This window comes from Anguilla rostrata, chromosome 18, assembly GCF_018555375.3.
Source record: "Anguilla rostrata isolate EN2019 chromosome 18, ASM1855537v3, whole genome shotgun sequence".
In the NCBI taxonomy this organism is placed as follows: domain Eukaryota; kingdom Metazoa; phylum Chordata; class Actinopteri; order Anguilliformes; family Anguillidae; genus Anguilla; species Anguilla rostrata.
In genome coordinates this window covers 19,756,610-19,769,310 of record NC_057950.1, presented here as the reverse complement: position 1 = coordinate 19,769,310, position 12,701 = coordinate 19,756,610, and the positions used below count along the sequence as shown (strand labels likewise).

The window sequence follows — 12,701 nt, the reverse complement described above, 5'->3', positions numbered from 1 at the left end:
TAGACTGATTAGTCAGATGTGAATATTAATATTTTATACCACTGATAAAAGCTGAGGACTGGCAGGAGAAGACTGTCTTTGTGTGGGTTGTAAATCATGTGCAGTGTCAACTTCTAAAGATGTGTCAAAGCAACAGGACTGTCCATCTTCAGAACGTACCTGATGTTGGAATACATGAAATTATGAACTGCCTGATTTTAGATGTGTTAAAAATGAATCTTTAAAAATAAATCTTGTCATCGTTTTATGTTGTTTTAGCAAGGGTTCATCTTGTGCCCCAGAAAGGTGCTGTGATGACTTCTACAGTACAGTCTTTCCAGGAGGCAAAGGAGTAAAGAAGGGTACACCTACTGTGAAAGAACGGATGGTGTGTTAAAGTATTTGTAGTCTCCCATTGGCAAATGCAACATACCGTTTGTGTGTGTGTGTGTGTGTGTGAATGTGTGTGCACGTGTGTGCACGTGTGTTTGTTTCCATGAGAAACAGCTATTCCTGTGCCCTTGTTTGTCCTCTCCAAAATAAAGACAGATGAACAGCGATCTCTCTTCTGAAATGACCAGGGACCAAACAAGCCTGTCTGCTGTGTCAATAATACGTTCACCAAAGCTCCTGTTACCTGTATGTCATGAGGGACACAAATACATTTAAGTATTTTCTTTTACAAGCAGTTGTGTTTTATGATGTAAATGTCAAATTGACAAATGTATTTTTTAAACATGCATTGCTGCATAGTGTCTCTGTACATAACTCTGTTTCAATGACTTTTTTCTTTTCTTTTTTTTTTTGCTTCTTTGGATGGTAAGAATTCCAGCTTTGTTATTTATGACTAGCACAAAGAATTTGTTTTTTTATTGTTTCGTTACAAAATTGGCTGTGGAGTTACCATTAAATCTGTCCATTCAGCATTATCAGTGTTAAAACGATCCATCTGTCCAATGTAAATAGCCTCTGAAAAAGATATGCGTGAAGGAAAAGCTTTTATCACTGTATGATGCTGAAATTGTTCTCTAACAGTACCGGATACGACAAACAACTGGCCCAAATGAGCATGTTTAGAAGTGTTTAGGTATCAGGGCCTAGGGACATCTCTGAGCATGAACCATAGAACAGTATTGTTTGGTTTATAGTGTCAGACATTGAAATCCTGTTACAGGCCCATGGCTTATTTTATAGAAGGTAATACTGCACTTGTATCCATGTGTCTTAATTGAGTGAACTGGAAAGGAGAATTGAAATGGCCACACAGAAATAAATACTGCAGGATGTTTAACTTTGAATGATGTCAGATTACTTGTGCAACTGAAGTAATTGCTCAAAATTAATAGCATTTTGAGGGCTATTTTCCCATCTGTTCTTCTTTTGGTTTTGTTACCATGTGTAAAGCGACTTCAATAAAGCTGATCCAAGACGCATTGTTTGTGTGGAAAAAAAACCCATTGGAGCTGAACTTAATTTAAGTAATTCATGTTTGTAATCTGAATATTACTAATCACATAAAGCACCAAAATGTCAACAGCATTTAATCTCGTCTCGCTGTAGCCACACCCACCTGCAAATAAAGTGATAATCCACATAATTAATTATTTGTGCATTATCCACATAATCCCTGAGGTCTCAAGTGTTTCCTTCCTGCAGAACTTAGGGTTTCCCTGCATACATGCTTCCAGATCATTTTCATGTGAATGTGAAGTTTTCTGCACAGCGGTGAAATTCAGAAGTAGCTCTTCCTCTTCCTGAGGGTGGAGGAAGTGAAGAAGGAAGTCAGAGGTCTAAAAATACAAAATTATCAGCTACTGATTTGCATTTAAAACTGGTAACTGCAACACTAATTTTAGTCAGAGGCCAAGGGCGTAAAGCTCTCTACAGGAAGAGAATATTTTGAAATATTTTGAAATATTTCAGTGGTAGACAACAGAAATGACAGAGCCAGCAACAATACTGGCTTCATACTGAAGGGGGCATCCCAGAGTTCTTTGTATAATCTTTGTGAGTGGCCCTCAATGTGATGTCAGCGTGTTATAATACTGCGGGCACTCCAGGGGAACTACGAGGGGCTAGGGGTTGAATTTGGATTATGGGCAAGGGTAGCCTACATTGGCAATTTTAAACATCACATGCGCTGCCTTAATCAGACTTAAAGTTAGTGTCCTTTTACTGTATTTCCTCTTTTTTTCTGTTGTCAGAGCATTCAACAGCCATGTGTGCAGTTCCATCTTTTACATCTTGTAAGGTTAGACACTGATGAAATAGAATTCAGCCGTGCACCATTCACTACCAATTAACAATGGTAAATCGGTACAATTGGACTGGGGCTGTCAGCAGGCATGTTCTCATCAAAATAGTGTCCTCTAATCAGACAAAATTCTCAACTTTCAGAGCTGATAGGGTCCTGCATATCCAGTGCTTTTCAAGTCTTTCAAGAGCTTGATGCAATTGTGCATGTTGCACCACTGGCCTTCTGTTGTGAAAGCATTTTCAAATAATTCCATTAAATCAAACACTTTGTATTTGAAAATTCGATGTTTTAAATGTTTTAAGACATATTTATTTGCAAATATACGCACATGCTCCTTAAATGTATTTTTAAATACTCAGTATTTGTAAATGCTGTATTTCAAATAATTTCTAAAAAAGTATTTAAAAGTAATTGAAATACTTGAAATATGTATTTGACCCAGGTCTGTTGCCTGTGCTAGGTAATGCGTACCTGTGCTAGATAATGCATGCCTGTGCTAGGTAATGCATGCCTGTGCTAGGTAATGCGTACCTGTACAGGTAGCGGATCCTTCCTCTCAGGGCGTGGTGACGCAGACGGCCTGGCTCTTCCCGCTCCGCCGGCCCAGCAGCAGGATGTGGGTTTCGGCCTGGAGGCAGTAGGTGGTCCTGCGTTTCAGATCCGTGATGAGGACCTTCCTGACACAGCCCTCCAGGTCATGCTGTTCCTGCTCTACCGCGAGAGAGGGAGAAAGAGTGAGAGAGGGGGTGAAAGAGGGAGGGAGAGAGTGAGAGAAAGAGAACCACCTTTATTGGCAATATTCAGAGCCGAAAAACTTAACACACATTCCATGTCCTCAGACTAAGCAAAAAAGAAAAATCAATACGTGCAAACAGTATTCACTGCAACCATCAAAGTACAAAAAACAACAAGGGTTAATATATAAATTCACACAAATAGACAGGAGGCTTTTCATTTTACACAGTCACAGAATATAATTTTCAGATAAGAATACAACAAAAATCTAGTTATTTTGGTTTGCAAAAGCCAAGCACTGATTAGCACAAGTAGACAAAAAAAAATGTCCCCAGTGCAGTCTCAGTGACTTATCATGCACTCTTGTTTCTGGTGTACTCAGCAGAACTTGCCTGTACGATGCCATTGTGGGTGAGGTATACTCTGTACAGCAGTCTCTGCAGCTTCCTCACAGCTATCCGGCTGCCGTTTCGTCTCCTGTAGGGGGAGCTTGGAGGCCGAAGTTGGACCATAATGCCTTGCTCCGTCACATGCATCTTCACCTTGGGAGGGCTGACGGAAGCTACCGGAACCAATGCAGAAAGCAATTGAGACACAAGCGAGAATGATAGCACTGGATCCACTGAACATGCACTAATCCAGGAGTTCTTCAAATTTGCCCTGGGGCCCCACAATGTGAATTGTAACAACCTGTTCATTCATCTTCAATTCCCCACTTTTAATGTCTGTTGTAGGATGATTTGTCTCATTAAGTCAGAAATACGAATTCCATTAATAAATGATCACATCCCAGGACTTCTAATCAGTCAGATCAAAAATTGCTTTCAGATCAAATCAGTAAATTTTCATTAGTGATGTCACATAAACTCACTGGTCTGGGAATGCTGTTAGCCAGAACTATTAATCGTTTAATCAGGCAAATAGACTTACAAAATGTTTCTCCTACAGCGTAAGTCACTGTGGATAAGAGTGGGTGCTAAATTAAAGGAATGTAATGTAATGATTCAGTTCACAGAAGACATTATTGGACAAGACACATTCACCATCACTGTGAATAGCAGGCTGCTCTGCCACTTACTCTCCCAGTGTGAGTTGAACCTGGGGCTGAGGGTCCATGAGGACTGGGCCCCGTGGAGAACCGCCTGCACCCTGGCGTAGTACCACTCCCTGAGTTCTGACATCTCCTGGCTCAGGTCACAGTGAAGTTCTCTGATACCTTGACAGTGAGTGGCGTTGGTCCAGTGCTTTTCCCCATAGCTGGGACAGGAGAGGGGAGTCAGGGGTAACTGCACCTATATCACAACTAAGGTGACCATGTAGATTACAGTACACATTATGACCATATTTGTACATCCCCATCTTGCAGTGTGGGAGCAGGGCCACTCCTACACACTTGCCGCCCTTCACGGAATCAACAGGACTTCCCCTGCAGATCCACTTCAGATCCAACACAAAAAAAATCTGCAGGTATTCTAATAAGAGTTCTGATGGGTGTATGATGTTGGAAGTGTAACGTGAGTAATTCAGGACTGGTACATATGATGGTAGAATGTGAAAAACGAAAATAATTTTGGAATAGAATATTTTTTGATATTATAAGGATAACTAGGGGCAACTTAATACTGTTGGTATTACAGCTCTAAGAAAACTCAAGCAATGCTGAATTAATTGGAACACTTACAACTCACTAAAAGAAATACCGGAAAGGCACTGGAAGGAAGAACCTCAATCATATGCTGATTGGTTAAAACTGCCAATGAATATAGTTAAATTGGAAAAAATATGAGCTAAAACAAAAGGCAAGTGTAAAGAATATGAAAAGACCTGGGATAATTTTGAATCATTTTTTATGCAATAAGGTGTAATTGTATGGACTTAATCTTCTTCAGTGTTTAACTCTCATTTATAGTCTATATCTATTAATAATTATACTTGCACCAACATTAACGGGATGGATAAAATGAACTGGAAGTTATAACTGATACTATATAAGAGTGTACATGTATATGTTTATATGTGTATGAATGCGACAGCAATACTGGTTTATGAATTCTTGCAGTTTATAGGTATGGCGTAGTTGCGCATGTATCTATATAGTGTTCATCCCCTTTGTTTGTGAATGAATGTTTTTATATATAAACAAAAAAAAAACCTGCAGGAACTTTCAGTGCAGACCTAATCCAGGGAAGTCTCAGTCTGCGGATACTCACATTTTGTACTGAACAAAGTACTGTGGGTTCCCATGTACTTGGCCATGGTGCTCCCAGCGTAGAACGTTCCGGTAGTCTAACGACTCAAAGTGCACTTCCTGTGGCGCTACGTCCTCCCGCAGATCCGCACTACCTGGGACTGAAGAAACACCTGCACCGTTACACAACATTTAAATCAAACCTGCGATTTGTCATGCGCTGGTGTGAAGGGACACTGTTCAGCACGCGTACTTTCCAGGCCCCAGGAGAAGGTGACGTTACACAGCAGCAGAAGTGCAGCAGGGATGGTCATGTCCGCAGCGATGCCTAGGGAAAAGAGAACACAGAGACCTGCCCGCTACCTTTTATATGAGGCCAGCCCGATTCACAAAAAAAACAGGAACACTTTCTCACCTCAGGTCACATGAAGGCAAACACATATTTTTCTTCATTTAATAAATAAATACACATTTCATGTTGAATTGTATGGACAGTTATATTTTGCTCATTTCATATTAAAAATAATTGACTGAAATGAAACACTTATCACTGCCTGGATTACTGAAAGTCCCAGAATATTTTAAACAAGGATGTCGGATGGTCAACCATTTTAATCATTTGATGCTTACAACCAAAAAACAAATTTGACAAAGTTTCAAGTCCAGCCATGTACTGAAATTGGCCAAAGAAATGACCATGCTTCCATTCTTAAAGTAACACTGTTAATACGTGTTAAAGACAAATGTCAATATTGTATGTATCATGATGTGTGTGATATTCCACATTATCACAACAATAAGCAGGCACAGCTAGAGATATGTATTCAGGTGTCATTGTGACACTTGCACATGCTCAGTGAGTTCCCCTTTAAACAGCACCTGCTGCGAAGCCCTAAATAATGATCTGAAACATACCCTCAATTACATTTACAACTGTGAGAATTTGAACATTAGTCTCCAGGAAGTGTTCAGTTGGGCTTTCAAATGCAAAGGAATTCACTGATGAGCCGACTGTAAAGAAGTGGGACCCTTCATTGGCCGGTTTCTCAGAGACCCTTCATTGGCTGTTTTCGTGTAGTTCCTCCTCCCAAGGCAGCAGAATCAAACTGGAAGACGTAAATGTCAGTGTTTCCCCACCACCTGGAAGCTGCATGAAAAGGTATTATTCATCTGGCCCTGTGACTCAGAGACTGTGACCTTTCCTTCTGTTCCTCAGTCTTTGTCCCTGTTCGTTGTCTCACTTCCTTGATGGTAAGTGTGACACAGGTGAGGGTACAGTAACACCGTCTGACTGACACCCTTCGGCCACACTCACACAAACCCTTAAAGCTCCAGGATACTGGATTCAAATTGTGATTATATTCCCCAGAAGTGAGAGTTGAGCGTCTTCTTAATATTTCTTTCAAGTTTTTAATCCAATTGGATTAAATTAAATTGCAATGAACACTATTCGATTATTGTGACCTGTTCAGCAGAGAAGGACAGGGTGGGCGTGCATCCTGTGCTCATTAACATTCATATCCATAAGACACATCCATGTAAACCAGTCCTCATCTCTAGCTAGGTTAGAGCCAGTCCGAGCAGATTGTCCCATGCAGTAACTTTACACTACCAGACAAAACAAAAGAAAGCAATATAAACTAAGCTTTACCATCATACAGTTAAACCTGAAGATCATTCAATGTGTAATAATGTGTGACAATACACATAAATAAAGAAAGTCTTTGATTCGACATGTCTAAGCTAGAAAGCTATTTAACTGTGGCTAGTCAACGGTAGGCCTACTTACCGATCCACCTCGTTCTACGAGAAGTTCTTGGTGAGAATGGACACTGAAAATACTAACAGTATGGATTATTGTAACATTGCAGCGCCTGTGGGCTCCAGTAATGAAACACATTTCTTGTAAGTCCCTTAATTTTCTTGGGAAACTAAAAAAGCATTTTGCTTTTTCAACATAGCTTGAATTACCAAGCATTTACATATTACATGTAGAAAGGATTTCACTTTTCACTGGATTTAAGGTTGTTGTTAAATGACAAACATCCAGTTAATCCCGCCTACTAAAACCCTGTCAAGGGGGAAAGCAAGCCAATTCTAGCACTGGTTTTTATACTTCTTTTCCCCCCCCCAAGAATTATTTAAAAATATTTCTTGGCTGTTAGTGAATTAATCAGCAAAGAATTCACAGATTTCTGTTTCCTAGACCATTATGTATTTTAGTTCTTTATTTTGTCTGTGCTAAGTAAGAAAGATTTCCAATGAGGCAAGACTAATTTTTCTGAGTCACTCAGACTTTACTCATTTGAAGATTTAGCATTGGGTTAAGACAATTTCACTTGTCAAGCAAAAAGTAACTTAAAACAAGCTAAAATTTTCTATTTGAGAAGAACAAAAAAATTAAGTCTCAGTACAAGACTAAAACACAAGACAGACATTTCTGCAGGATATACCAGTCATTTATCCAGCAGTTTGTACAGCTAACCTTTCTTTTGGCACACAATATATTTACACAGCTGGGTGTTTATTTAATTAATTCAGGTTAAGTATTGCAATCAATGGTGCGAACAGCAAAACCCATGTGGGAATCAAGACCTACGACCTTGGAGCTGTAAGCTCAGCACATGCTTGCATGACTGCATGACCAGCGCGAAGGCCAGGAACACACACCAGGGAAATAAAACCAGACCTGACACAAAATTGATTTTTTAAAAACAATCATTTTAAAATGATCTGTCCAGGTACCAGTCCTGCACATCACACCAGCCTATTTTATCCACCTGCATTTTACCTTTTACCTCGTCACATAATTTCGGAAATATCACGTATTCGTATGAGGACGCAAGGGTGCTTTTAAAAGGCAGGACCCTGAGAAACTCTGTCTGGTTGCCATAGTCTCACATGTGCTATTCTATGATGCTCAGTTGCTCTAGCAACATAGGCGCCATTCTGTGATGCTCAGTTGCCCAGCAGTACCGTTCTGATGTCACACATTAAGACCGGACCCTGCTTTGTGGCTGCCCCGGAACCTCTGGCTCCCTTCCTAGCTGACCACAGGTTAGGCGCCAGGGAGACACAGCTGCTGCGTGCCACACCGCACCACGAGCCCCGGCGCAGCACAGGCTTTTAGAGAAGTAGGGCCGTCCTGTGCCATCGGCAGCAAAGCGGATGTCATTCTCTTAGTGTCACTTTCAGGTTCACATTCATCCGATGCAATGCATTCCATTTTACTGAACTATCCACTTCCCTTTCCGCTCCGTTCCACAGCTCAGTTTCACTGGCACAGATACAGACACAGATTCACGGACTGAGAGGTCTGCGCAGGGGAGGAGGGACCTCTGACTACACGCTGGCTGAACTGCCACTGGGACAGTGACAAAGGACACTGCTTATTAATACTTAACTTTGTAATAAACTAATGAACCGCTTTAGTTATTTTTTGTCATTTGGACAACACTTGTATCCACTAACGCAGTCTTATAATAAGAACACATCAATCTATTCAATAGTGCAAATCGCGTTCTACAGTGCAAATGGAAGGCAATTCAACAAAACGCTACCAAGTCCACCGTGCTGTAAAGTAGGCTTCTTGATGTACAGCAAACAAAAAATATAAGTAAAGGCATAAAATATAATGAAATGCCATGAAACCCACTCATTGGGAATATTCCTGAAAGCTGTAACTGTAAGTAACCATATAGCCATAACATGAACAGAAAAGCCTATATGCCATTACCTTACTTAATACCTAAGCACTTTAAAGTGCTTAAACTCAACTGTGAAAAAACTGAAATCATTCTCATTGGACCAAAACCCCAGCTCACAAAACTACACAACTTCTCCCTCACCATTGACGGTACCCCTGTCTCCCCCTCCCCCCTGGTCCGCAATATCGGTGTCATACTCGATCCATCCCTCTCCTTTGAAAAGCACATCAACAACACTGTCAAGGTTTCATTTTTTCATCTATGCAATATCTCCAGTCTCAGACCCTCTCTCAGCCATCCCGATGCAGAAAAACTCATTCACGCCTTCATTTCCAGCAGACTGGACTACTGCAATGCACTCCTCACTGGTCTTCCCTCCCGTCTCCTACACAAACTGCAATTGGTTCAGAACTCGGCCGCAAGAATACTGTCCTGCACATCCTCCCGGTCTCACATCACCCCTATCTTGAAAGATTTACACTGGCTCCCAATCACATCACGCATCACATTCAAACTCCTCCTCCTAGTTTACAAATCCCTAAATGGCCTCGCACCCACTTACCTCTCTGATCTCCTGCTCCCCTACCAGCCACCCAGACAGTTACGTTCATCCACTACTGGCCTCCTCACCACTATCCCCTCAGCGCCGTTCTTTTGGCGACCGCGCCTTCTCAGTTGCCGCCCCCAAACTCTGGAATGCCCTCCCCCCTGACATCCGTACCTCTGACTCACTCACCTCCTTCAAATCACGTCTTAAAACCCACCTCTTTTCTCTAGCTTTCCCTTGATGTTTGTCTTCCCCCCTTTTCTTTTTGTCTCTGAATTGTGTTTCATTGTATGTATGTATGTATGCATGTACCACTCATTGTAAAGCGTCTTTGAGTTCATGAAAAGCGCTATATAAAATAAATAATAATAATAATAATAATTATTATTATTATTATTATTAAAGAACATGAGCATGTCCACGTGGAGTCAGTCCGCTGAGATGGCACTGAGGTTCTAGGAACGGGCAAATAACGCTTCGCTAATGCTGCCAATCGAGGGAACCGCGACTTGCCAGCTTCCAACCAGGGGGGGTTTATATCCGACTGAGAAACATTCATGTAAAATCAAATCGCCAACATTAGGTTAGTCAAGGAATGGTTTATTGAAATTTAACCATATAAATCAATTAAATTAAATCGATCAACGTTATTACCGATTAACAGTTAATCGATGAACTGTTAAAATCCCTATTTCACATTCAATTCAATGTCATGCAATTGAGTATTAATTGCAATTGCATGCAATTGAGTAGACATTGAAATACAGAAATACAAAAAAAGGGTAGTTTGAAAACATTTACAACATACAATATGTTTTGGACAAACTGAAATGTTTACAATGGTTTCAGTAGGCAGATTCTTGGCTAGACTCAACTACTGTCAGACAGTATTACAATGAAAAGTGTTTCCAGCAACAAAATATAGTGGCACGGCATAAGCATTAATTAAAAAAAAAAAAGTGTGTATATATATATATACATACATAAGTGCCATATATATATATATATACATATATATATACATACATAAGTGCCAAATAAAGTATGTATGCAATTGTTAGGCTTTGTTGTTAGGCTTTAATGCAAAATTCAGCTACAATGATCAAGGCACACATATCTGCTGAACCCGTGGAACAGTAACTGGGAGAAACTTGTTCAATCAAATTTGACCAATTATCACCTGATCTTTCCACCTCACTCTCTATAGTGAAGTTCGACATTTGCGCATGTGTCACTGGCTGACTGTCCCAAGCAATGATTTTGACCCCCAACTCGTTTGCTTCTATCTTTGAATTGACCTAGGTAAGTATCTTTGTCCTTCTATGCTTTTAAAATGTAACCCTGATGAAGGTATAAAACCAAAACCTGTTGGTGTTAATATCCTAGTGAACTTTTCCCTTCTTTAACACCAAGCCTGGCTGGAATCTCACTTTCATTCCATTAGTAACAAATTCCATGACGAGATCGGATCTTTGCTGACGTTCGGTCATTATGCTTCGGTTTGTAGCGAGAAAATAAAAAAATACGCCACATTTTCATATAAGGCGAGGAAACTGGTTTGACAGAACAAGGAATGTAGACCTTTGTTGACAGCTGTTAAAGGGTGTTGGTTATTCAAGATATTACCAAAAACAAGTAAAATGACCGTTATCCCAGGAAGAAGCAGATCAGAAGGTCGTAGTAAAAACAGGAAGATTTATTAAGCAGCCGGCTACGACATCATGAGAAGTTTCAAGGTACTCGGCATAGATTATACAGTTTCCTACATTGACATTGCATATGTGGAATTCTAGGCCGCATTTAGCACAGTAGGTAGGAACTGGGCTTCAACCGAATCATAGTTCATTCCTGGGTTAAACTGCCGTATACCCTGAGCAAGTACTAATCTGCATTGCTTCAGTATAGCTGTATAAAGGAACAATAATGCATGTAAGTCGCTCTGGAAAGAGCCTGCAATGCTGTATTAAGCACCCCTCTGATTGGTGATACAGGGCCGTGCTTCCTTCCATTGACCATTCAAATCCATTAAGCATGGGGGCTGCACCACAGGGGCCTCATGTGAATTCCCAGGAGGGAAACTGAACCCAAGGATGAGGCCCATATGTCTGGGGTTTCTCCGCCCTCTGGGACTAGATACACAAACTGTCTTTTCCCAACAGGGTACACACCTATCTTAGGTCACTAAGGAACATGTTTTGCAAAGCTACAGATAAGAAAATTTACTTTAAGGCCCTCTAAAGACAGGCAGCTAGCATGTTAGGACTTCCCTCAACCTCAAATACACTGCTTTTACAAGATGCTTGAGCTCCACCAATATTTAGGCCAAAAAGCAGATTTGCCAAAAAAAGCAGGCTCAAAAACTACAACAATGAATTTCATGGCCTGGGACTCAGCCTACAGAGCAACCTTAATAATAGCCTAGGAGCAACGGTAATAAGCTAAGGATGCGTGGTCACCCCCCCTACCAACACTCGAAGAAGGTCCCCAACCAGATGCCATTGTTCCACTTATTGTTACCTGGTGATTGGCTGTGCAATGCAACATCTCACGACAGAAATGACTGGACCCTGACTAATGACATACGACTTGTCCGATTGGATTCATTTCAATAAAGCAGCTGATAATACAGTGCTTTAGAACATGTCGTGGTTTTTTATTCCGTACCTTGAGCGTGGGAAGTTGGCCGAGGAGCAGGTTTGAGATGACTGAGATCTCAGGCCTGGTAGCTGGTCCCCACGCGTCCTGGCTAACTCAATTCAGGAAAACATGGGGCCGGTCGTAGCCAGAGGACTCCACGCCTCGGCAGGCGCTGTTCTCCTGCTCCTCCTCCTCGCTCCTGCTCCCCTGCTCCGATCCGCCCAACCCATCGTAGGTCTGGCCCTCGCTGAAGCTGCCGCCACGTCCTATGACCGTGCCGATGGGGAATCGGGACCCTTCCTCGGGGATGAGAGTGCCTGTAGGGACCTGGCCATCGGGGGACTCTTGTTCAGAGTCAGAACGGGGGGCCACAGACAGAACCTCCGACGTGGCGTCAGTCTCGGGCTGCAGTAACCGCCTGCCGGATGCGGATTGCCGCATGCGCCTCCAAAACAGATACGTACTCTAACAGACACCATTAAGCATACTCATGCCTAACAACTGTAACACAGATATTTATAGTCAGACCTTCTCCCATGTGAATGACCCCTGGGTGAGAGAGAGAGAGAGACCCCACTGACCCCTGTGTGAGAGAGAGAGAGAGAGAGAGAGAGAGACCCCCTGCCTGGTGAGAAGAGAGAGAGAGAGACC

The 12,701-nt window shown here is 41.6% G+C and overlaps 1 protein-coding gene across 1 annotated transcript; it reads right to left on the bottom strand.

Moving 5' to 3' along the window:
- Positions 1 to 1,505: 1,505 nt before the first annotated feature.
- On the bottom strand, positions 1,506 to 11,129 carry LOC135245248 (interleukin-22 receptor subunit alpha-2-like). The gene is made up of 6 exons (XM_064318169.1): positions 5,413 to 11,129; positions 5,182 to 5,320; positions 4,050 to 4,228; positions 3,364 to 3,533; positions 2,768 to 2,942; positions 1,506 to 1,733 (listed from the first exon to the last, which is right to left on the bottom strand). Exons 1-5 carry the CDS (start codon positions 5,471 to 5,473, stop codon positions 2,793 to 2,795), a joined length of 699 nt encoding a protein of 232 aa, XP_064174239.1. The 5' UTR covers positions 5,474 to 11,129; the 3' UTR covers positions 1,506 to 1,733; positions 2,768 to 2,792.
- Between the last annotated feature and the right edge of the window lie 1,572 nt (positions 11,130 to 12,701).